Source organism: Cardiocondyla obscurior, linkage group LG01, assembly GCF_019399895.1.
Source record: "Cardiocondyla obscurior isolate alpha-2009 linkage group LG01, Cobs3.1, whole genome shotgun sequence".
Lineage (NCBI taxonomy): Eukaryota > Metazoa > Arthropoda > Insecta > Hymenoptera > Formicidae > Cardiocondyla > Cardiocondyla obscurior.
The window spans coordinates 3,973,093-3,997,620 of NC_091864.1; the positions used below are offsets into that span (position 1 = coordinate 3,973,093).

Genomic DNA, 24,528 nt, shown 5'->3' on the forward strand with positions numbered 1-24,528 from the left:
ACGTTTGAAACTTAAGATGCATTTTATCATGCAATGAGAGATTAAGAAATTATTTCATTTAAAAGATGTATCTCGAAAATGCGACATATACTTATGCAAATTTTTCTTATAGCTACACGTTTGAAATTCAAGATGCATTCTTGCACATGATGTGAAATTATTTTATATTAAAAATATAAATTTGCAAATATTTTTTTTTTATAAACAATATATTTAATATAAACATTTTTTGAAATATAATATAAACATTTAAAACATATACTCATGCGAATCTTTCTTTGAAAATAAGAGCATTACAGACTGTCAGAAAGAAAACGAAAGCATTTTTTTATCATCTACTATCCTAAGGTGTGTGACATATACCCGTGCGAATCATTTAAGAAAAAAATGCTGTCAAATCAACACGTGTTAAAAAATGCATCAATATGCAAAAATGTATATATAAAGAGAGGCTGTGAGATGTAAAATCTATTTAGTCGCGAAACATTGTAGTTTGAGAACCATTTGTCGTGAAGTTTTTTTGTTTTTTGTTTAAAAAATGGGTGATTTATTTTATACCGATTGTTTGGAGAATCATATTGATGTGACATATCCAGCCATTGGGGTAAGTACTATTATGTAAAAAATACTAACTATTTTAATGAAAAAAATGTAGCATAAAATTATATTTTTTTACAGCGCATATACATAGACAGCGAACCATATCATGAGGTGCAGATTAAGCACATTTTAAAACTAAAAATTCCACACGTACAGCCCGTAAGTCATTTTTTTTTTTACGTAAAATATATTTAAATAAAAAATGTAGAAATAAAATAATTTAAATTTTAATTTTAGGATTGGATTGATCCTGAAAAAATCTCCATAAAAGGATTTGTTAATATTAGAAAAAAAATGCCATAAAAAATGAGCGTCATCGCAATAAAGAATACAATAAATATATTTGGATGGGCCCTTATGAAGGTGGCGATGTCTTCGGGCTGCGCCGCATTTTTAATATCTAGGAGGACATCGCCTTTACGCCGGAAAATTGGAATTAAGTAAAAATAAATAAATATATATTCTTAATATATATTATAATTGTATTTTTTTTAAATTATAATTATATATTTCAGCCCCAAAAAACATGATTTAAATTAAGATTAAGATTAAGATTAAGATTAAAAGTATATGTTTTAAATTAAGATTTAGATTAAGATTAAAAATATATGTTTTAAATATTTTAATAATTATATATTTTATATATTTTATATATATTTGTTAAAAATAAAAAACATAATTTTACATAAAAAATAATTTTTATTTTAATCTTTACAACTTCTCCTGACGCTACAACCACTAATTGAATATTTTAAGGTGCTACACTTCGTCACCATCCGCTAACATAAATTTGTTTATTAAAATTTTTACAACTCCTTTTGATGCTCTAGTTAAATATTTTTAAATACATTTTTGTAAAGCACAATGCGTAAAATGATTATTAATAGGATCTAAAATATTTTGTAAGATTCGGCATCTTCATTATCTGCGTCTAAGGTTTCAATGATGCGGTCTTCTCTAACATCACCGTCAAGCATATCAGCCATGTACGTTTCTCATATCCTTTGATATAAGATGGCACACTTCATCGCCATCCCCGTTAACATAAATTTTTTTAATCTTTATAATTCCTTTTGACGCTGCGACCACCGGTTGAATATTTTAAATACATTCTGTAAAGCGCAATGCGTAAGATGATTTCCACATCGCACAGTATTAATAGTATCTAAAATATTTAAAGATTCAATATCTTCATAATCAGCGTCTAAGGTTTCAATGATGTAATTTTCTCTAACATCGTCGTCGAGCATATCAGCCAACCATGCACATTTCTCATATCCTTTGACATATATAAGACGTGACACTTCATCACCATCTACACCTGTTACAGCTGTTGTAATTAATTGTTTTGCCATGTTGTATGGCACGGTTCCTTCTTCCCACGACAATGTATGATGATATTTTATTGTCCAAGAAATGCATGACTTTTCAGATTGTGCCAAAAAATTCCATGGCACTGGATTTTTAAAGATGTAATGAGTTAGAACAGTACCCTTTCTTAGCACTGCAACTTTTTTTATAATAAATCGCCGTCCAATATTAAAACCTTGAAGATCAACAAACGTTGGCGCAATCATGATGAACGCGTGTTTGAAACAATAATGATGTGTAGATAAAATTGTTTCTTTATATATGATAAAAACTGCTGATATAGCAATTTTTTATAAGACCTTGCGCACAACGTTAGACAGTGGACTATATTCAACTATGCGATTGTGTAAAATAAGACAATACGTGGTTGTATTTGCAGGAACATTTTCCTTGCAATCAAATTCTAATCGCACGTCTACAGTGGCGTTTTTGATTGACTCGTTTTGTCGAGAGCAATCGATAACAACAAATGGTCCATATGATAGAAATGCTGCTACATTGCAAAAAGCCTCATAAGAACTGTTGCCATAATAAGCTTTACGAAAACGTATATACATATCATAAAGAATGGCGTATCTTTTTTTGTCAAAATCTAAATTCAGATCATCATATGGATAATATTCAGAGTTAAGAAAAAGTTTCACATTTGTTAATTTACAATCATCAAAAATGGTTGATTTTTTAGATATAACGTTTTTGCGATCGGTTTGCAGAGCAAAGATAACGTATCGAGGTTTTTCAAGTTGCGTTGCAGCCTTGACGGCCCAAGAATGTTTTGTTGTACTCTGCAAAAGAGGATATTCATACAAATCCCACGAGCGAAAAGTCATGCTTAAATATCGCCCACTATCCAAAGTTCGCAGCATGGATAATTTTTGACCTCATTTAATATGACATGAGACATTCGCCACTGTATTTTATGCAATTCAATTTCTGGCTCTAATTTCGAATCTCCTATAATGGAATTATTATCATTGCGAGCGCGTATTAAAATTAATTCATGGCGAGCGTTGACAACCACTCGTTTATAATCTTCACAGAAACCTAACAATATACTGAGGGGTACACAAAAATTAAAGAATCCTTCTGACGTAGTTGATGTTTCACTCCATCCAGCATTTTGCAGCATCACAGCATTATCAGATGTTAGCGATATATAATTTTTAAGAGTGCTCGTTATTCCAACGTTTCTGTTGCGATCAATTTCTACACCATTGAGTTCATAACGGATTTCATTGAACATAAATGCTACACAATTATTTCCTAGCGCAGCTGTTAACTTATCGTCAGGTTTTTTTATTTTTATTTTTCCCTCAATATAGAGAAAACTGTCACATGGCAACGTATACAAATCCTGTTGTTGTATTGGTATCCGTATTTCATCACTATATCCAAACATTGTGTTAGCATATGGGTTGTACGTATGAGTTTCAATTTTAACAATACTATTGTCAAAGATCGGCTTATCATCAATAATCAATATATCAGCCATTTTTAGATGTTACACACAATGAAACCCAGTGATTTTAAAAATTCTACGTTTGATGTAGTAAGTTTTTTCTTCAATAATTGAACCCCTTTGGTGGAAGCTGTGTATTTAGTTTGTCTCACGTTCGACGTTTTATTCAAAACGAGCATCTCACACTAAAGTCGTCTCCGCACATGCAGTCTCACGGTAATTTCTTCGCCACGAAAATCAAGCAATCGTCCGTTCTGATCTACAATGCGAATCGTCAAATCAGTAACGCTTTGTACGACGACTGGAAGGTAAATGATCTGTGTTGGAGTTTCAGATATCTTATATCCAGGTGGAACCTTAGGTGAAAATTCATGTATTGTATGTACACGTTTTCCATTACTGTATGCACCCCCCGTTACACTGCATTCAATGCGAATAACATTTACATTGATAATTTGTATCGGTGCGTCCGATTCATGCCAACGTAACGGCTCGAGTATGCGATCTGATGAAAATCCTAACAACGATCCAATGTTGCATGGTTTGGTGAAATTTATTTGATAAATACACTTAATCTCGCTTTTCATCGTATTGTTATTAGCTTTAATCGTTAAAGGATAATCTTTTTCATCATTACCATATGAAATCATGTTCTTTGTAACATCATTGATATGAAGCTCGTCGAGCGTACGTTTTAGATATTCGGCAATATCGCACAGTTCATACGAGCCGTCGGGAATGGTAATACTTTCTCCATCATTATCATCATCAGCATTATCGAAATAGAATGTATTATTTGATGAGTTTACATTAGAAATTGTAAAATACGTTTCAAAATCAGCCAGCCCGAGTTCATATTCTCCATCGCTTAAATCTATAGCGGGAAAGTAGCTCACCGCGAGGATACTACTTTTGCCCGATAACGTGAGCGTCAGCGACATGTTTGATACTGAGTTTACAGCGCATAATGTTTGTTCTTAAATTGTGTATCAATCGTCTGTAGAAACTGTAGACACAATTGCCCACAGTTGTTTTGATTATATCGTTGATATGGTAAGCGATTATATTCAATTCGTGTTGCATCATTCCCCAGATATCGAGCAAGTTCTTGTGGTGGTTGAAGATTACCAAAACTATCAAAATACATAGCGCGATTTCCTCTTTTCGCATATGCCACCCAGTGGGTACCTAATCCTTCAACTTTATCTAAATTCACAATACCGCTCTCGTTTTGATGTATTCCCCCAATCGGTAAAGTATCACGCATAAAAACGCCTCTAAAATATGGAATGCGCATGTGTTTCGCTAATTGTCGCAACTGTATATCGGTAGTAGCACCTTTGGGAAGTTTTAACGTCTCATCGGCGTTTTTTTTTTCCTTTCTTATTTCTATTATTTTTTCGAACTCCACCACCACGTTTGTATGGAGCGAGATAAACACCGCGACCTTCCATGGCGTAATTGTGACGTTTCATTTCTTCAAGTTGGCGTTGTGAGGCTTTTTTATCATTTACAGCTTTTGCGATTCCTGCGGCTCCACCAGCGAGCGAACCGATAACACCCAGTAAGGGTAGAAGCGGTATAACGCCACCACGTTTCGCTATCGGAAGTGTTCGTTTCTTCACCGTTTTCTTCTTCAGCGTATTCTTCCTCGCTGCACATAAGCCCATACCAAGTTTCGTTTTTGCTTTCATAGCTGCCCATACGGTTGTGGCTGCAGCTTTTTCACCAAAACTTGAATCTTCTGCGTTAATACGTTGCAGCGCTTTATTGGCGAGAATATTGTCAGCCACGTGGCGCTCTGCGAGATTGTTGCTACGTAAGTAAGCTATATCGTGATCACGACAAGCCGCATCTAACGGATTAATTCCACGATCTCCTCTGGCAAATCGTTCGTTTAATCGAGTTCCTGGGCCACAAAACTGGTACCCGGGTATGTGCAATTCAAACGGAAGTGCGTTAATCGCTCTGTTTAACAAGCCTCGCCCAATTTTCTCAGACATTCAATACAGTTTTTTATTAATGGCGCAGGACCGTCAACATGTGTTTCATAACTCAATAAATTATAATGTTTTAAACATCGACGGTATTGCTGAACATCTAAATCAGCCTTTAAGTGTTCAGGAAGCTTATTCCACAAATAGTCAATATGTTGCGATAATCGTTGCAATAAGAATATTTTTGGAATATGTTGTAGTTGTTTAGCGGTTAAATCACAAATATTACAATCGTCCGACAGCAACAAAAACATATTGAATACTGAGCGTTTAATTTTTATGCACACAACTATAAATATATCAGCATGGATGATATTGATCTCATTTAGAAGGTAGAATGCGGTTCATACAGCAAGCGCCACCAATCAAGGTGGTGAATTTCGATGACAAGTTATTATCCGAGTGTGTGTTACATAGACATGGAAACATGTTACCGAGTTCTATTCGCGCTATCATTTGTGGTCCATCAAATTGCGGCAAAACTAATGTATTAATAAGTCTGTTGGAAAGTCCGCATGGTATACGATTTGAAAACGTTTATGTATACTCGAAATCGTTGCAACAACCAAAATATCAGTATTTGAAAAAGATATTGGCACCAATAGAAGAAATTAATTATTTCACATTTTCAAATAATATTGATGTTGTTCCACCGAGCGAAGCACTTCCGAATTCTATATTTATTTTTGATGACAGCATGTGATAAGCAGGATGCGGTAAGAGAATACTTTGCAATGGGGCGACACGCGAACGTTGACAGTTTTTATCTTTGTCAAACGTATGCGAAAATACCGAAGCATCTTATACGTGACAATACGAATTTTTTAATTCTATTTAAACAGGATGTTACAAATATGAAAAATATATATAATGATCATGTTAACACTGATATGTCATTCGAAGATTTTGATAAATTGTGTCGAATATGTTGGCAACAAAAGTATGGATTTGTGGTGATTGATAAGGACGGTGCTATTTCAAACGGTCGCTATAGAAAGGGATTTAACGACTTCGTGGTATCATAATGTGATCAGTCGTTGTCGATACACCGATTGATAACTGTCAAGCTCGATATGAATAACAACAGTGAACTTAAAAATCGAGAGATAATTGCGAAGAAAATTGTTCAAACGAGCGATTCGATTCGCAAAAAGTATCATGCTATGAAGACGGGAAAAATGGAAGAAGATATCGCGTTGGAGCGACATTTTAAACCCATCGTTGAGCCTCTTAAACAGATTGTAGAAAACACCGTTGGAAACAACGAAGTTGAATCAGCCATATCAAAGAACGAATCGTATTTTCCGAAAAAAGATGTGTTAACGCCGAAACAAAAACGATTAATTACAGCATCTCCAATATCATTACCTGAAGAAAAAGAAGAAAGTAGATTGATACCAAAACGGAATCGATTAATAAATACATCATTGATATCTTTATTGGGAGAAGAAAAAGATGAAAGTAGATTGACACCAAAACGGAAACGATCAAATGCAACGTCACCGATAACAACATCGACTCCAATTAAATCAGCGTTAAAACGATCACACACCATACCGTCCACATTAAACGAGACGCCTAAGTTCGTGCAACAACGAAATTTTTTATCAAGGGAACGTTCACACTCACATTCCATTGAAGACGTTTTCGATACCGCAGACGAACCGCTGGTAACATCTATTCGACAAAAGTTGCAAACATCAGAAGGTTGGAAGACTCTTCAAACTCATTATGGACCGTTGGGGCAAAAGTATCTAGGCGCTGTTTTGAGCGGAAAAAAATCTATTAACATCGATAGCGTTTATTTCAACGATAATGGAACGATGATTGGCAACAAGCGTGTTGATTTAGATAAAAATGATAATATATTGATAGATGGTAAAAAGTATCCTGGAACAGTGGGACTTTACGAATTGATTTTTATGAGATTTCCCGATGAGAGCAGTTATACTGATACCGATAAAGAAAATTATAAAAGTATACTCATGGCAACGAATGCACATAAACGTGACTACAATTCTCAAAATCAAGTAAAGAGTAACAAGGGTCACAAATATAAGAATATAATCGCTCCTGTGCTGAGTAAAAAAATTGGACAAGGTATACCATACGCTGTAACATTAAACAATAATAAAATCGATTATGTTTATTGGGATGATCCAAACGAGCTCGTAGATTGTCTTCGATTGCTCGAAGCCTCACGTTACGCGGGTCATAACGCTCACGACAATGAGATTTTATCAATTATTGAGGAACTTCGCGAAGTGGGGCTTATTATAAATTGAAGTATGCATACACAATTTAATCATTTGATATCGAAATGCCAATTAACAAGTTTGGAACTTTGCTTAAAGATGGTAGAGGAAGTAATACTAATCAACATTATCGATATAATGCGTTAGTTAGAAATTACGTGCGCGATAACGCTCTTTGTGTAACATCCACCGATTACGACGCACGATCACGCAAAATTAAGCATGTAGCTGAACCTTTGGACGATGATGATGCTGTCAACAAACAATATGTTCAACAAAATTTACAGATTTTAAAGAATGAAATTGTGGAACTTAATAATAATGTTCAACAGAATGTGCAGAATTTAAAAGATCAACTAAATGAACTGAATAAGAAAATAGAAATGCTACAGAGTAGTCTACAGGTTGTGGTAAACACGCTTCGCAATAAATTTATTCACGGTGAACAGAATTAAACAGCTGCCGTTGCCGTTTGCTGTTCTCGTTGCCGTTGCCGTTGCCGTTTCTATTGCCGTTTCTATTGTTAATACCGTTTTTGTTATCGTTTTCGGTGTTGCTATAGTTCATATTTATGAAAAAATTTTTTGATAGTGCAGTAAATTTCATAGCTTTAAAAAATGTCAAAGAAAATAAGCTCAGAAAAACTACAATTGGTAAACGAATTGCATACACCGGCGAGAAGAAATTTTTCTCGAAGGCGTGTCATAGTGCGCGGGTATGATGACTTGTGGCAAGCTGATGTAGTCGAGATGTGCCCATACACACGTGTCAACCAAGGTTACCACTACATATTCACCGTTATCAATGTGCTGAGCAAGCATGCATGGGCTGTACCATTAAAGACAAAAAGCGGTATCGAAGTTGCAACAGCGATTGCAAAGATCTTTCGCAATAATAAAAGATGTCCGAATAATCTTCAAACTGATAAAGGAAAAGAATTTTACAACGCAAACGTACAAAAACTCTTGAAAAAACATAATATTAACCATTATTCTACATACACTGTAATGAAAGCGTCAGTTGTCGAACGGTTTAATCGAACGCTTAAAAACGCTATGTGGAAAATGTTTACACTCAATGGAAATTATAAATGGCTTGATTCACTGCAGCAGCTCGTTTTGGATTATAATATGCGAAAACATCGAACTATTGGTATGCGACTTGTCGATGTTACCCCTGCAAACGCAGGCAAACTCTTGGCAACGGCCTACAGCCGCCTAAAGATTGCTGCTCCAGCACGGTTTAAAACTGGTGATTCAGTACGTGTTAATTCAAAACAATATTTGAAAAAGGCTATACACCAAATTGGACTACGGAAATATTTACAATCGTCAAAGTGCAAAAAACTAATCCTGTGACGTACTTTTTGGAGGATTCTTGTGGAAAACCTATCGCTGGAGAATTCTATGAACAGGAATTGCTTCACGTAAATAATCCTGATGTATATCTTGTTGAAAAAGTGTTACGAAAACAAGGAAATAATGTTTATGTAAAGTGGCTAGAATTTAATAATTCATATAACTCATGGATATGCAAGAATAACGTTTTATAAGAATTTTTTATAATTAAAAAAAAATTTGTTTTATTTACAATATATAATGTATAATGTATAATGTATAATATATAAAAATTTTTTACAACGGTATTTTATAATGCCCCCATGGTAATGTTTCAATACAATCCTGTATAATATATCGTTTATCATCATATGGACTTAAAGCAGTTTTTTCCTCACGTATAGTATACACTTCGTGCAGCTTAGATCTTATACATGTTTGCTGACGCGTCATTTCTATTTTCTCCTTCAAGCATCGTGTGTAATCATCAAACGTTATCTTCTTGGCGACAACATTACTCTTAACACCTTTAATCTTTTTGTATCTTTTTACCATCTACTCGTAATGCATACATTTTTGCTCGAAGTCCAATGAATTCAGTCATGATCGCTCCATTGTTTTCATCTTTCATCAAACCTGGTACTTTTTTATTGACTTGTGGAATACCATACACATTGTCACAAGCGTAATCACTTGTATCAAATCTATTAATATCACGTTTCATAATCTCATAAACGTCTTCGCACTCTATATGATATATAAGACTGTCTGTGTCAGTATACATAATTTTACATTTATTTTGATAAAGAGGTTGCATGTACTCATGATGAAATTCATATAAACATGTTTTAGATATGTCCAGAATGCACATTCCAACATAGATCGGTTTATTAAATTTCACTTCAAGTTTACGCATTTCAATCGCTACCAGATTTTCGGCGAAAATGCTACGACTATGAAAATTCGGTTTCGAGATCAATGCCTCAGCACCAAATCTGCCCTCCCAATGTGTTACGAGCCTTACATCAACATGATTACGCACGTTCTCCATAGTTTTTCAAATACTGCATTATTCATTAATTTATACAAGTTTTTTCAAAATCATTTTTGCAAGCGTTCTAAATTTAGTATTAAGTTCTATATAAACACGTAGCCATGGGGATTGTTTAAATTGTAATATGCGATGTATTTTTGTAAGATGCAGTCCATGATTAATACATTGCTGTAAATTGCGATAATGAATGATGTAACGCTTCTTATCATATAAGGTTGCGAGAAGCTTGTCCTGCCGCTTACCGGGTGGCTTATCGCGCGTTGGACAGAATGGCAGGTCGGCATGCGCATCATGTAAACGTTGTGAATACTCTAAATCAACCTCGAAAATATAACCATTGGGTGAGTCTAGTGGCACACTCATCACATCGAAATTAGAAACATTGTCAACCCATTGAAAATCGGCATATGGTAGCGGTTGACACATCGCCCATCCATACAAATTATTAACATCAAAATACATTAAATATGTTGATGATTTTGATGAATCATATGACTGCATATACTTATTATTGGCACATGCATATCTGCTTGAGCATTGACTTAAACCGCCGCGTATACCACGTTCAATAAACATAACTATATCAATGTCAGTAAGAAGTTCAAATTTTACACCCGTGTGTTTTAACATCGCGTCTCACGTAAAACCTGGTAAAGTGTAATAATATGCGGGATCAAGTTTGTAACTCGCTATACAGCTGTCTCTAAAGTTTTCAAATATGTCAGCTAATAACAAGACATCAGTTTTTAAATACAGATCACTGTATTCTTCGAGCGTTTGAATTGAGAATCGTTGCCAGATATCTATAGCGTGTGCATAATCATTTTCGGATATTGTATCATCAGTCAATGAGCTGTAAAATGATTCACGTGGAGGCAAACATACATCTTCCAATTTTTCAATACTGTCAACATATTCATATGGAAAGACTCTTTTACGTGTTAATAAATCAAAATTTTCATTAGTTAGATTAGAAAATTCATATCGCGACACTCGCAATTTATCTTTACTTAGAAATGATGCTAACTTCTCAAGACTTGTATTTAGAAATTTAAATGAATCAATAAACCTTAATTTTATACAATTATTTCTATTATTGGTGGTGCTTTTAACATTTTTTGTAAATGATATATATTTCTCTTTCGTTATGAGAAGCAGTTCTATAGTTCCTTCATAGGCAGTTGTAATTTCTTTGATAATAAAATATGCATCGTAACCCGATAAATTATGAAAAACTATGGAAATACAATTCGAATCCATATAATTTATATTACAATTTGAATGTGCTGGTCCTCTATATCGACCGGTTAAGTGACAGTGATCGCGGACTCGTATGTCATCTGATACAAATGGTTTTTCACATATGTGACAATGTGTAGCTTTGTTAAAATTTTCCAACTCGTCTCGTGTAAAATCAGCCATGGGTACATTAGCTGATAAAATTGTTTTTACATTATGCGCTAAATTTTTAAGTTCCTCGGCGAACCATGCGACACAGTTATTACCGCGATGAAACCGATACATTGATAGCGACTTGTTGTATGAACAGCATACATAATACTCTATGCTAAAAACCTTATGATGTTGGCGTGTGCATGTAGATGTGGTAGAGTTAGCATTCGTTTTTTCTAGGGTACATTCCAAATCGGCATATACCACAAATGGAACTCGTTCCTTTCTAGTATAGTTGTCAAAACTTAACCATTTTTTTTCATCACATGGTAATATAATTGCGCACTCATTAATTTTTCCACAATCTACGCTGTGTACCATTAATCTTTCACTCGAACTAAAGTAATGTAAGCATCTGGAATAAAGAATATAAATGCATTAAAAATTTTTTATTGTATAAAAGAAAAAAACATTTTTACTTACATTTTATACTTACCGATCACAAAAATATTTCTTACTCTTTGTTTTACTAAGCTGTGAACTTATAAGACGTGATAAATTTTTTATCAATGAAAAATGTCCAACATCATTATCTCGCTGTGTGTACAACAAATGAATGTGTCTCTCTCGTACTTTATCTGTGAGTTGTATTGGTAGAATTTTTTTCTTCTCAATCGTATATATGTTGATGGAAATATTATTAAGATTTTCAAATTTTTTAACATGTTTCATAGTTATTGGAAACTCAATACCTTCAAGATTTAACACTGTTGCATAATGTGGATATGATATTATTCGATCCACATGTTTCTCGGCTGGGTATAGAGCGGCTACCACTGACCATGCGAAACATGCATTGTCAGCAGATTGTATATTTATCACAGCTCTTTTCATTTTAATTTCCTGTGGTAATATCACATGGCACCCAGCATGTAATAGATTGTGTTTATTTACATTTATCATCAAATTATGTATACGCGACAGTGCCCACCCGCTGTCACGTTCTTGAAATTCGTCCAAGGATGTGAGAATAGGCTCGATAATGCGTGACTCGTACCACTCTTGTAGATCACTTGAACGAAAGAATTCACAGTTTTTTGTGCACACACTTTTATTTGCAGTTTTATTGTTAGCTACAAATTCACCATTAAATACAACATTAATTTTTATATTGTTATGTTTATGCATAACATTTTGCACATGTTTTAATACAATGTCTCGCGCATCTTCCAGAAATTTGTGAGGCTCGATATAGTTTGAATTAATTACCACACCAGTTAATATGCGGCTTTCAAAAGCTGTGTCAATTTCACGCCATCAAAGTCCTTTATTTTTTGTATTATGTCCAGCACCCACATGAATGAAACGTTGTTTTGTTAAATCTCTTAAACTTTCGATACGTGCAATACATGCAACTAGTGATTGCTTCGCACCGATTGATAATCTTGCACGTTTATTTCGCCCCTGGTCCTCCAATAATTCGATATATTCTTCACATTGCTGATTCCATGCATTAAATTCTTCTAAAGTCAATCGATCTGCTTGCGCTGTCAACTGTTGCTCTCGTCGATTCATTTTGTTCTCGAGATTTCAATACGTTAAATGATAAAATGTGATGTATGCTCCACAGTTTTATATGTGGTATATGACAAACTGCTACGTTTACATTTTTAAGTAAGTTCAATGAATTCATAGCAATTATGTCAGCATTTCAAGTAAGCACTTTCATAACAATGGAGAACAGATGAAACACTGGAAGCCGCCTGGTAATTTTATATTTTTTTTAATGTTAGCAGTTTTGCACGTGCATATTGTGATAAGTGACATACATGTGGCGTCTACAAATTTGCGCTTCTGATGCAATCTTCATAACATTATTACCTATATAAAATCACTTTTTTTTTTCATTTAAGACTAAACGCTTGTAATCCACACCATTGCCTGAGATAATTGGCACGTGTGGCGTCTACAAATCTTGCAAATCTTGCATTTCCAATGCAATGCAATGCAGTAGCACGTGTGGTGTCCGCAAATCTTGCAATCTTTATATGATATTATTTTTATTACATTTTAATAGCGGCGCCTACAAATTTGCGCTTCTGACGCAATCTTCACAACATTATCGCCTATATAAAATCACTGTTTTTTTTCATTTAAGACTAAACGCTTGTAATTCACACCATTGCCTGAGATAACTGGCACGTGCGGCGTCTGCAAATCTTGCATTTCCAATGCAATGCAGTAGCACGTGTGGTGCCCGCAAATCTTGCATTTCTGATGCAATCTTTATATGATATCATTTTTATTTTAAGACTAATGCTTGTGATTTCCACTATTACCTACAAATGTGATCCATATAAATACCATCGGGTGACAGTTCACTAAATTTATATATATTTTATGTTAAGAGAATATGGCTGATTTAAATGCTGTAAATGACAATGGAGAATTAATGGATTTATCTGATGAGGATGATATTGGATTGCCCAACGATAGTGATTATGTGAGTGATCAAAGTGAAGATCTCGAAGATTGTATTTCTCGAAAAATAGATTCACCACAACTTTTCGCGCTTAATGGACGTACTAAACATTGTATGTTGTCTTTTTATTATTGCACACCTAGTGAAGCTATTGCAGTATGTGCACCATGTATGATTAATTTAGCTGATGTGGGTGGGCCAATGATTGCCATTCGCAAACATGAAATTGATACTCAAAACGCATTATGCGGTAGATCATGTGGTAATTGCGGACTTCCAATGTATATGATAATTCCATGCAACATGTGTCCTGTGTGTGTTGTCTAGGAACAAAACTTACACAATTTGAAGATTTAATCCCCCCACTTAATTGATGCATTTCTTATTAGTGGTGGGGATATACAGGGTGTTCCAAACAATGTGTCACTCCCAAAAACTATGGGTAGAAAATTGAAATCTAAGACGAAAAGTCAAATGCAATTTTTAAAAATTCTCAATAGTTTTCGAGAAAAAAATTAAAATATGTAAAATGTATAGACGTAAGAGTGACAAGGAAGCTGCGCGTGAGTAAACGCGACAGGCGAATGACTAGAAATGGCACCGTCGTTTGTCGCGCTCATTCACGCGCAGCTTCCTTGTCACTCTTACGTCTATACATTTTACATATTTTAATTTTTTTCTCGAAAACTATTGAAAATTTTTAAAAATTGCATTTGACTTTTCGTCTTAGATTTCAACTTTCTACCCATAGTTTTTGGGAGTGACACATTGTTTGGGACACCCTGTATATATAAAAAATCTCGGAACAATTATATCACATTAAATGTAACACGCGCATCAAACTGATCTGTTATTACCGTTCTTAATGTGATGGATTTTTACGTGCCAACTAATACAGCAACTACATCATATACAAATATGGAATTTAATGTGCCAGCTAATACTACATCATATGCGTGTAATATGAATTATTACACGCCAGCTAATGCATCTAGCACATCATGTGTAAATAATGAGTGAGTATTAATTTTTTTCTAACTAAAAAATTTTTTTTAATAAAAACTTTATATGGTCATTTTTTGTTTTTACACTAGCTTATCTAAAGATCGTGCAATCCGTATTCTATGTAAGCGATATGCATTGACGGCTACGAGCTTTAAATATTTATAAATTGGTGTTAATGTTGGAACACCAAGTTATGTGGAAATTATTATTGACGATAATCGAGGATTGGAAATGCCGCTATCTCTCGAGGCTTGGAAATCACTCTACGAGTATCGTGCAAACATTTTAAGTTTGCTCCACAACGATTTTAAAAATCCTCAAGACTTTGTGTACCTCGGTGCGTTGACAGCCAGACTACGCAACTTTAATGGCATGGATGTCTTGCGGTTTGAATCAGCTGGCAAATACTTAATGATGATGGAATCGACATTTCTTAAAATGATTGATCTTAATAAGTGTATTACATTGGCATTTAATAAGTTAACATCTTTTCTTAAAATAATTGATTCAAAATTTGTACGATTTGCTAGCATCGCTTCCACTGCTAAAACTCGTGACGAGGTTGTAAGCGCGATACATGCTAGCGATTGCTATGATGGGAATCAAATTGTTGATTGTGAGCTTCTAGCTCTAGTATTCGGAGCGCGAAAGTAATATTATATTATATTAAAACATTTTTTATTGCCATCAAAATATACAAATAATGTTATATTTTATAATAAATATATAATTTAAATGTTTATATTAAAAAAATTTCTTTATTGTTGCATTATTCCCCCCCAATATCCATGAACTACTGATTGATCTCATACATATTTCTTTAAAAACTTGGAATTAAATGTAAAAAGATTTGTGTAAGTATATGTCACATTTTCGAGATACATCTTTTAAATGAAATAATTTCTTAATCTCTCATTGCGTGATAGAATGCATCTTAAGTTTCAAACGTGCTAAACGCTGTAAAAAGATTCTCACGAGTATATGTCACACCTTCGGGATTGCTGTTGATAAAAAAATGCTTTCGTTTTTACTTTCTGACTGTCTGCAGTGAGCTCGTAGCTGTCGCCTGCCAGTCGTATGCTGATTTTTTCAAGTGTAACACGTCTAATTAAGAGCCTTCTTAATGGATAAAAAAAAGTGTTCGTCGCTACTACATATTCTTGCGTGTCGCGAGTTGGGGGATCGCACCCCGTTTAGTGCAAGCGGTGTGTGGTGTGGCACACACCGAAAAAACTGTACAGCTCAATTGAGCTTATATTTTGACAATCATATTCGCGGTGAGTGCGAACGAGGAGAAACATTGACATTTGATAGAACTCCTCGTTCAGTTCTTGAAAATCCCGTGGGTGACGAGTGTGGATACGTAATTGATAAGCGAATAAACTTGTGCACCCACGGGAAACGATTCGCTTTCGTGGACAGCGAATTGCCGGCTGTCAAAAAATTTCATTCAAATTAAAACGTAAGTTTTATTTATTTATTTATTTATAATATATATATTGACGGTGGCTGCTAGCGCGGGGTGTTGTGATGGGGGAATAAACACGGGTTCTAAACGGGGAGGCGAGGAGAGCGGGGGAAGAGACCTGGGTGGGGGAGGGGGGCATCTATCATTCATTTATACCCCCCGCCACCCAGGTCTCTTCCCACCTACGGCTACCTCTCCCCGCGCTCCTCTCATCGTGGATTTTTTCCCCCGTCCCCTCGCCTCCCTCAACCCTCCTGGGTTAGAACCCGTGTTTATTCCCTACTCCTTTCATAAATTTTGGACACGAACAAAAATAATGCGAAGCTTTACAAATTGGACATCGCGGAGCGGTCTCGGTATTTGATGATCCGGAATTCGTCTTACTGACTTTTCCCGCGGACGCGACTCTATTACAAACATCAGACGCTAAGCTCGTGGAAGCCGTAGCGGCGCTTATTTTGTGAGGTAGTTTCTTTTACTGAGCTCGCATTGGTGACGACGCCGCAAACTCATCTAGCGCTCATCGACGTTGTCGCAAAAATTCCAGAATATCGCTGGATGTCGGGAATTCGTTTGAATCGCTAAATTTCACACTCCACGCTTTGCGCGATGACGAATCGAGTCGTTGAGAAATTACGTGGACAATCATGTCATCCCACAAATCTTTAGGTTTTCGTTTCAAATTTTTTAATGACGTGAGCGTAGAGCTTAATTTATCGATCAAGATCTGCAACTCAGCCGCTGATTCACGCGTTATCGTTGGTAGATTCAACAAGGTGTTTAAATGTCCGCGAACTAGCCGCCGTTTGTCTTCGAAACGTGCATTTAACGCTTGCCAAGCGACTTCAAAATTTTCAGCCGTGACCGATAATTCGCGAACGCATTCAAGTGCACTTCCGTGAAGTGACGACAGAAGATAGTGCATTCGTGTAAAATCTTAAAGATCTCGATTTTGAATAATGAGCGCGTCGAATTGATCGCGAAAATGCTCCCATTGTTCTAATTTTCCGTCGAACGGAGGGAGTGATATCGGCGGCAATGACGAGAGCGGAAAGCTTGTTCGATGCGACGCGGATGCGCTTTCTATGCCAGATTGGCTCAAACTCACAGATGGAGGCTCTAGAGATTCGAGCGACTCATTTAGAAAGTCCAAAGCGGCCTGATACGCATCCTCGACGTTGTCAAACGTTTGATCCTTGAAGTATGGCAGGGATTTCGTCATTTCTTCGTCCACCAGTCTCAGGAGGTCAGAGTTTCCATTGAAGAATCGAGTCCAGTTTTCTCGTAACGTAGCGGAACGAGATCGGAGAACGGCTGGCGTTAGCTTTGCATGACCGAGCTTCTTCATATTGTCGATCGTTCGTACGATAGAATGTTGTAATTGCCCTTGAGCAATTAGCAGTTGCTTAATTGCGTCAGCCATAACGGACGTCAACTATTGAGGTTTAATAAATGTACACACGCGCGTCGAGATCCGGCTCGAAGGACCAAAATTTATGTGTGTGACAAATCTAGTCACGCGATTACTCACTGAAAAAACTCAGCGATGAATTTCGACGCGGCAGGTAACGAAATAGAATGAAGTTTATTTTAATTGCTCAAACTTAAGTATATATTTAAACACACAAAAAAAAACAATTTTGGTTAACATAAGGAGCTTGGAATGAGTTGCGGATAATTGATCGTCTCGGAGATATTCGATGTAGACTGACCGACGAAGATCTTGATAGGATAAGAAATTTCTTATCCGACCGGCGGATATCTTGCCGCGATGCGACGGATAATCTTCTTCACGAGCCTAGCTCCGTTAGCGCGATCGCGACTCCGCAACTCCGAATTCCAAATAACTTTAAAGTCTTTAACGATTATAAGAACTTGGCCGTAATGGCAACGAAATATGTTCGCTCTGAACAGGTGAGCCTGACGCCGATCTTTCAGACAGGTGACTCGGACAAGACTAAATACATTTCTCTGAAAAGCGAGCAGCAAACGACGAAAACAACGTCTTATTATTACATACAGTATAGCGGACCCGGTTATAACTGGATATCTAGACCGTAAACATCGACTGATCTAGCTAGATCGAACGACGATCCACTCCGAAACATAAACGAAAATAAATGAAATAACACGAGTTCTCTTGGTCTTATTCCTTGATCGAACACAGTATAAAAATCATTTTTTGATTTATATTTATTTCCAATTATTACAATATCGTTATTATTACTACAAATATTTTTTATTAAAACAATGTAACCATTATATAAAGAACAACAATTATCTGGGTGTTTTATTTTAAAAATAAAATTAGAAAACACTATTTTTTCCCATTGATTTTCCCATTGATAAAAATTTTGATTTAACGGACCTTTATTATGTTTATTGAATAATTTAGGCTTTAAATTAAAATTATTTTCTTGACTAAAATCTATAAAATTTTCTTCATATACGCGATGAATTATTTATTGTAACGGTTAATTTTTTTTCTAATATATCCTTTTATTTTTTGCATATAATTTTCAAATGAATAAGCACTAAATTCTTGCAATGTTCCAAAATTTTTGATATTATCACATAAATGTGATACGTTGTGAATTGTTCACGCAAGCACGGTGAGGTTGAAAATAATAATTTAGCGAATTATTAAGATTGAATCGTATTTATTTATTATTATGCGATTAACTACTGCGAGTTTAATGTTTGCTGTATAGCTAATGAAATCTCGGCGGATTAAAGCAAAAAAAATGCAAAATGCGATGCTGCGATGCGTTTGCTACGAGAGCCAGCTAAAGACTGCCTTTTCCGATCGCGCGATCGGTTTGCGCCTTTACTATTTAGACAAAGGAGAACCTTCGAGAAGTCGGTTCTTCCCGAAGGGATATTCCCGTTGCCAACCGCGATTGGGCACGTACGGGTTATCATGTGCTTGTCATGTGCGTTGCAGCAGACGCATTATGACAATAGACTCGGGCGGTCAAGGCTAAAGTTTTAGAAAGTAGATTCAGTAAGCAAGGGTCCTTTACAATTTTAAAATTACTGCTTCAATCCTGAACATGAATAATAATTGAACAATTATCTTTTCCGTACAAAATTATAAAAGTTTTCACAAAATAGTTTAAAGCGAGTTAGCATAATTTAAATATTTACCACGATAAGTTACAGAAGATAAAAGAGTAACTGCCACATTAAGAGTTAAAAAATTAAGATAGTTATCGCGATTAAGTATAGAATGTAAAACAATAGGACCTGTGTATAATAAAAATTGCCTAAATTCTGTAACCTTCCATCTTGTACATTCCTCTAATGATCTAGGTACACGATTAAATTCTACAGGAATATTTTTAGTTTAATTTATTACTAAAGTAGAAATTTGTGTATGAGATAACTTTACTGAAGGTATATCGAAACACCACATACTTACTAAAGTTTTTGCAACGTCTAAATCAATTAAATGCATTGGCTCGACAGAAAAATCACTAATCATGTAACGGTGCATCCAAGAAATGCACCGTTCCGGCCAGAACAGCGGCCGGACGCCGGCAGAACACCGCCGGCGGGGACTCGGGGTGCGGTGCGCCCCAAACATTTATATTATATCCACGTAACAGGCGATAGCAAGCGTCTCGCTATCGTCTCGCGGCTAAGTCCACGTACGGGCTTAGCCGAGGTACGCCGAGCGCCGCCGAACGCGCCGACGACGACGAGGACCGCCGTTTCTCGACCGCGCCGCAACTAGATTTTCGGCACCACGGCAGGATCATCCGTATCCCCGCTGAGCCCCTGAACCCCGGCGCCATCACTTTTTTAGTATAAAGAAGCGATGCCGGAGCTCAGCGGAGCCGTCCTCGATCCGCTCGCTTGCGAGCAACATCTCCTGCAACCTAGAGCCGATCCGGGGGTAGAGAGCTCTCTGTCTCCATCAGGTGATCCTGGGGCTCATTCCCGACCTAGCGTTCACGACTTTCGACGCGTCGGCACGGCCAGCTCGAGGGGTAGAGCAAACTCTGCCTCCTTTGAGTCATCTCGGACCTCGGCCACCGGCCTCGTTAGCCAAGAACATTAAAAACAACATTTCCTATCGCACCGTCGCCGACCACGGGGTAGAGAGATACCAAGCCGGTGCCTCAAATACTGTCACCGCGAACCATCACCGATAACGCGAACCTACTTGTATTTTCGGCGAATATCGCATCGCGACCGTTAACATCTGTCCCGCGCCGCGATTCCAAATTTACCGCGATCGCACGTGCCGCCGAACGGCACGTGCCGGTAGGATCTGTCTCGCGCCGTGAACACGCCGGCACCACGTGCCTAGATCGCGACTATTGTAAACCTAAAGACGCTCACGCCGCATACTCACATTATATATATTGTACATAGCCTTTTCTTTTTCTTTTGTTAGTAATAAATCTTATTTTGAATTCTATATACAGTCTCGCTGCATTTCCGGACCCCATCAAATCGAATCTCGGAATACCGACGAGCGCACCGGGCGCATCTCGCACCGAGCCGACGATTTGGTTCACGCGAATAGCGGGGTCATTACAATCATATCTAAATGTTGAATTGATTCAAGATCCGAAATTTTGGAATTTATGTGGTGTTCTTTTTGAAATTTAGACCTAAAATCAAAATCGGTTCTATCACGGAATTTATTTAAATTTGGAAAACAAACTCTATTGTTAATGTATTCTCCTTCCATAACACATTTTGTACACGAATAATAACCGGTATGACCTTTCGTAAACTTAATAAATGCTTTAGCAGGTGTTTGTACGTCAAGTTTTTTTGTACTAAGAGCTTGAGTTTCAACTCGTTCGCGAATTGCGCTGGACCAGGATGGTTTAAAATATACTAATTTGTCGAGTTAAAAGATGCTCTTTTAATATACCTCTCAAAACGAGAGATTCGTACACCGATGGATGTGAGTCGAATTAACAAAGAAAAGACCGCGATGACACTTTTAGTACAATGATACTTATCGTTCTGCCCGCGTCGCTTTTTCGGGCTCCTTTTATACTGTTTTTAAAAAACGGTCGGTCGTTCACCCGTTTAACCGTTCGCGATGTTTTTATCTCGCTTTGCTCGTCACAACATTATATTTACAATAACGCGTCTAGAAATTGCCTTTACCGGTGACACGCGAGAACAAAGAAAAAGAACGTTTGTTATAATTCGACTAAATTTCTAATAATTCTAACAGCAGGAGTATCGCAAATAAAACCTTTGATTTTAAAAGGATAATTAAAACTTTGATTGTCTTTATTTAATGTAATACCGTTCGCTGACAAATCGATAACTTCGGCAATGAAATCTTTTAAAAATAAATTGGCATTATCCGGCTTTTTTTCTTCATGATAAATACCTACAATACCTACTTTATTACGATTTTTAACTAAACTACATAATATAGGCCACAATTGCTGATTTGAATTTTTAAAAAGTGGTAAACCGTTGTGGGTGCGGATTTGCCCGCATCCCGGCAGATGACGGGACCGGCATCACCCGCGACCGGCCGTTGCCGCAAACAACTGATAGTGCCGCGCACTATTTTCTCCCTTGCCTAGCAACAGCCCGGCTTGGCAACGGGATCTTCTAGAAGTTCTTTCGTCAGCTTCTGCTGACGCAGCGTTGCATCATCTCCTGGATGATGCACCGGAAAGTCCCGTCTTTAAGACAAAGGGCTGATAAGCCACAAAGGAACTTCCTTTCGTGCTTCCTAGCTGGCGACGCGTCGGAGCGTCAGTCCAGCACTCGAAGTCGTTCCGCGCGCACGCGACCAATTTAACCAATTTATATCGAGACTTTTTTTTCGTTCTTACTTTGTAATTTCTTTGTTTTATTTGTATTAAGTTTGAATTACAATTTATTATTACTTTCTACTTCTTGGGTTATTTCACTGTGTATCCTGCGCATTTCTTATCCCGCGAACCAGTGAAAGCCTAAATTGGTGACCCCGACGTGATTTGAGTGTTCCGTCGCCCAAGTGACAACTTGTTTTGGTTTAACTCTAAGCGACTTGTGCGTGAGTTTTGTGATCATGGCCAACATGCTCACCCCGTCGAAGGAGATGTCTTCCGCCGAATCGGACCAGCCCGCCACAGGCGAAGCTGCCTCGGCCGATTTTGTCGACCTGACTCGAAGCGACGGGCCAACGGCTTCCCCTCGTGCGGCTCAATCAACGCCTCACGCGGCGCCTCTGCCGCTGCGCGCGCCTGGTGCTCATCCGGAGGAAACTTCGGAGCTGGCAGCCAGCTGCCGATTTCCGGCCTTTTGGAAGGACAACCCGGAGTTGTGGTTCTTCCAGGTAGAAGCCACCTTTCAAATCCACCGTATCACCGCCGATAGCAGCAAGTTTAACATGGTGGTGGCCAAGCTCGATGTTGACAGCCTACAGGAGGTGGCGGACATCATCAAGAAGCCTCCTGCCTCCGGCAATTACAATCGCCTTAAGGCATCTATATTAGAGCGGCTGAGCGATTCCGCGGATCGCCAGCTGCGGAAGCTTCTCACTCAGCTAGAGCTGGGTGACAGAAAGCCGTCCCAGCTACTTCGCCACATGCGAACTCTGGCTGGCGACAGGGCTACCGAGGCTGTTCTGCGCGTCAAGTGGCTCGATTTACTTCCGGCTAGTTCGCAGAGACTTTTACGCATCTTTCATGCTTCGACGCTTGACGAACTCGCGACCGCGGCCGACGAAATGATGGATAGTGGCTCTCAAGTCATGGCCATCTCCCAGCCACCTAAGAAAATCAAGACAGAAGTGGCCGCGACACCCGCGTCTGCAGTTCCTGAGAGAACTTCGTCGCCCTCGTCCGAACGCATTCGTTTGAGACCCGAAGCCTCGCCCTCCTCTGCCGCCGATTTGGCCGACGCAATTCACGCCTGTCGCGTCTTGCTCTCGAAATTGATTTCTTTGAATCGGAATATGTACGATCTATTGAAGGCCGGACCTTCTTCCGAGCGTCGCTCTCGCTCGCGTGAACGTCCGCGATCGCGATCCTTGTCAACGCCTCCCAGCGCGCGCTCGGACAAAGTGTGTTATTATCATCGGCGCTGGGGAAAGGCCGCTAAAAACTGCCAGCAGCCCTGCGACTTCCAGGCAGCCTCGTCTCCGGCACCCTCGGGAAACTAAGCGTTCCAACGTCGCAGGCGGTCCGCGTTGGCAAACCAAATTCTGAAAACCGCCTACATGTGTTTGATCGTCGCTCGCGTTTATTCTTTCTAGTGGATTCCGGTTCCGCCATCTCTCTCCTGCCGCGCTCGTCTTGTGAAGATTCGCGCCTGTGCGGATTGAAACTTTTTGCGGCAAACGCCTCGCGAATTGATACCTTCGGACAAAGACACTTAAGCCTCAATCTCGGGATTCGCCGCGACTTCGCGTGGGATTTCACGATAGCTGATATTTCCACGGCTATCCTGGGGGCAGATTTTCTCTCCCATTACGGACTCATCGTGGATCTGAAGAAGGAACGTCTGCAAGATCCGCTGACTTCACTGTCAGTCGAGGGATCTCAACATCCAGTCTCATTCTTCAACATTTCGCCGATTTCTCGGGAACAGCTGCCGACCGGCTCCATCACGCGAGACTACGAGAAGCTCATCTCCGGTTTTGCTGACCTCACGGCGCCTTCTTCCGTCGTCTTCGTGGACAACAAGGAAGCGGTGCAGCATCACAGCTGCACCCAGGGGCCCCCGATTTCTGAACGATCTCGCCGTCTGATCGGTGAGAAATTGGCCGCAGCTCGCAAGGAATTCAGCACTCTCCTTGCCAGGGGCATCATCCGTCCCTCAGCTAGCCCTTGGGCGAGCCCGCTGCACCTTGTGCCGAAAAAGTCAGGAGACTGGAGAGCAACGGGGGATTATCGCAAAATTAACTCCGTCACAATACCAGACAGCTACCCTCTGCCTATCATAGAAGACCTGTTGCAGGAGTGTCACAACAGCGCTGTTTTCTCCAAGGTAAATTTGCAACGGGCTTATTATCATGTGCCTGTGGCTCCGGAGAATATCCCAAAAACTGCGGTGACAACGCCTTTCGGATTATTTGAATTCCTGGGTATGCCGCTCGGTTTGCGGAATTCTTCGCAGACCTTTCAACGCCTGAT

The 24,528-nt window shown here is 38.2% G+C and overlaps 4 protein-coding genes across 4 annotated transcripts; 1 reads left to right on the forward strand and 3 right to left on the reverse strand.

Moving 5' to 3' along the window:
• The first annotated feature begins 5,629 nt into the window (after window positions 1-5,629).
• LOC139101149 (uncharacterized) lies at window positions 5,630-7,794 on the forward strand. The gene is made up of 2 exons (XM_070654054.1): window positions 5,630-6,745; window positions 6,890-7,794. The coding sequence occupies exons 1-2, from the start codon at window positions 6,501-6,503 to the stop codon at window positions 7,710-7,712; spliced, it is 1,068 nt and encodes a 355-aa protein (XP_070510155.1). The 5' UTR covers window positions 5,630-6,500; the 3' UTR covers window positions 7,713-7,794.
• Window positions 7,795-11,841: 4,047 nt separating this feature from the next.
• On the reverse strand, window positions 11,842-13,449 carry LOC139101973 (uncharacterized). The gene has a single exon (XM_070655526.1). The coding sequence runs from the start codon at window positions 12,651-12,653 to the stop codon at window positions 11,958-11,960; it is 696 nt and encodes a 231-aa protein (XP_070511627.1). The 5' UTR covers window positions 12,654-13,449; the 3' UTR covers window positions 11,842-11,957.
• Window positions 13,450-16,940: 3,491 nt separating this feature from the next.
• Window positions 16,941-17,345, reverse strand: LOC139108522 (uncharacterized). The gene has a single exon (XM_070666913.1). It carries the CDS (start codon window positions 17,343-17,345, stop codon window positions 16,941-16,943), a length of 405 nt encoding a protein of 134 aa, XP_070523014.1.
• Window positions 17,346-19,511: 2,166 nt separating this feature from the next.
• LOC139108529 (uncharacterized) lies at window positions 19,512-22,336 on the reverse strand. The gene is made up of 3 exons (XM_070666926.1): window positions 22,297-22,336; window positions 20,967-21,274; window positions 19,512-19,757 (listed from the first exon to the last, which is right to left on the reverse strand). Exons 1-3 carry the CDS (start codon window positions 22,334-22,336, stop codon window positions 19,536-19,538), a joined length of 570 nt encoding a protein of 189 aa, XP_070523027.1. The 3' UTR covers window positions 19,512-19,535.
• Window positions 22,337-24,528: the final 2,192 nt, after the last annotated feature.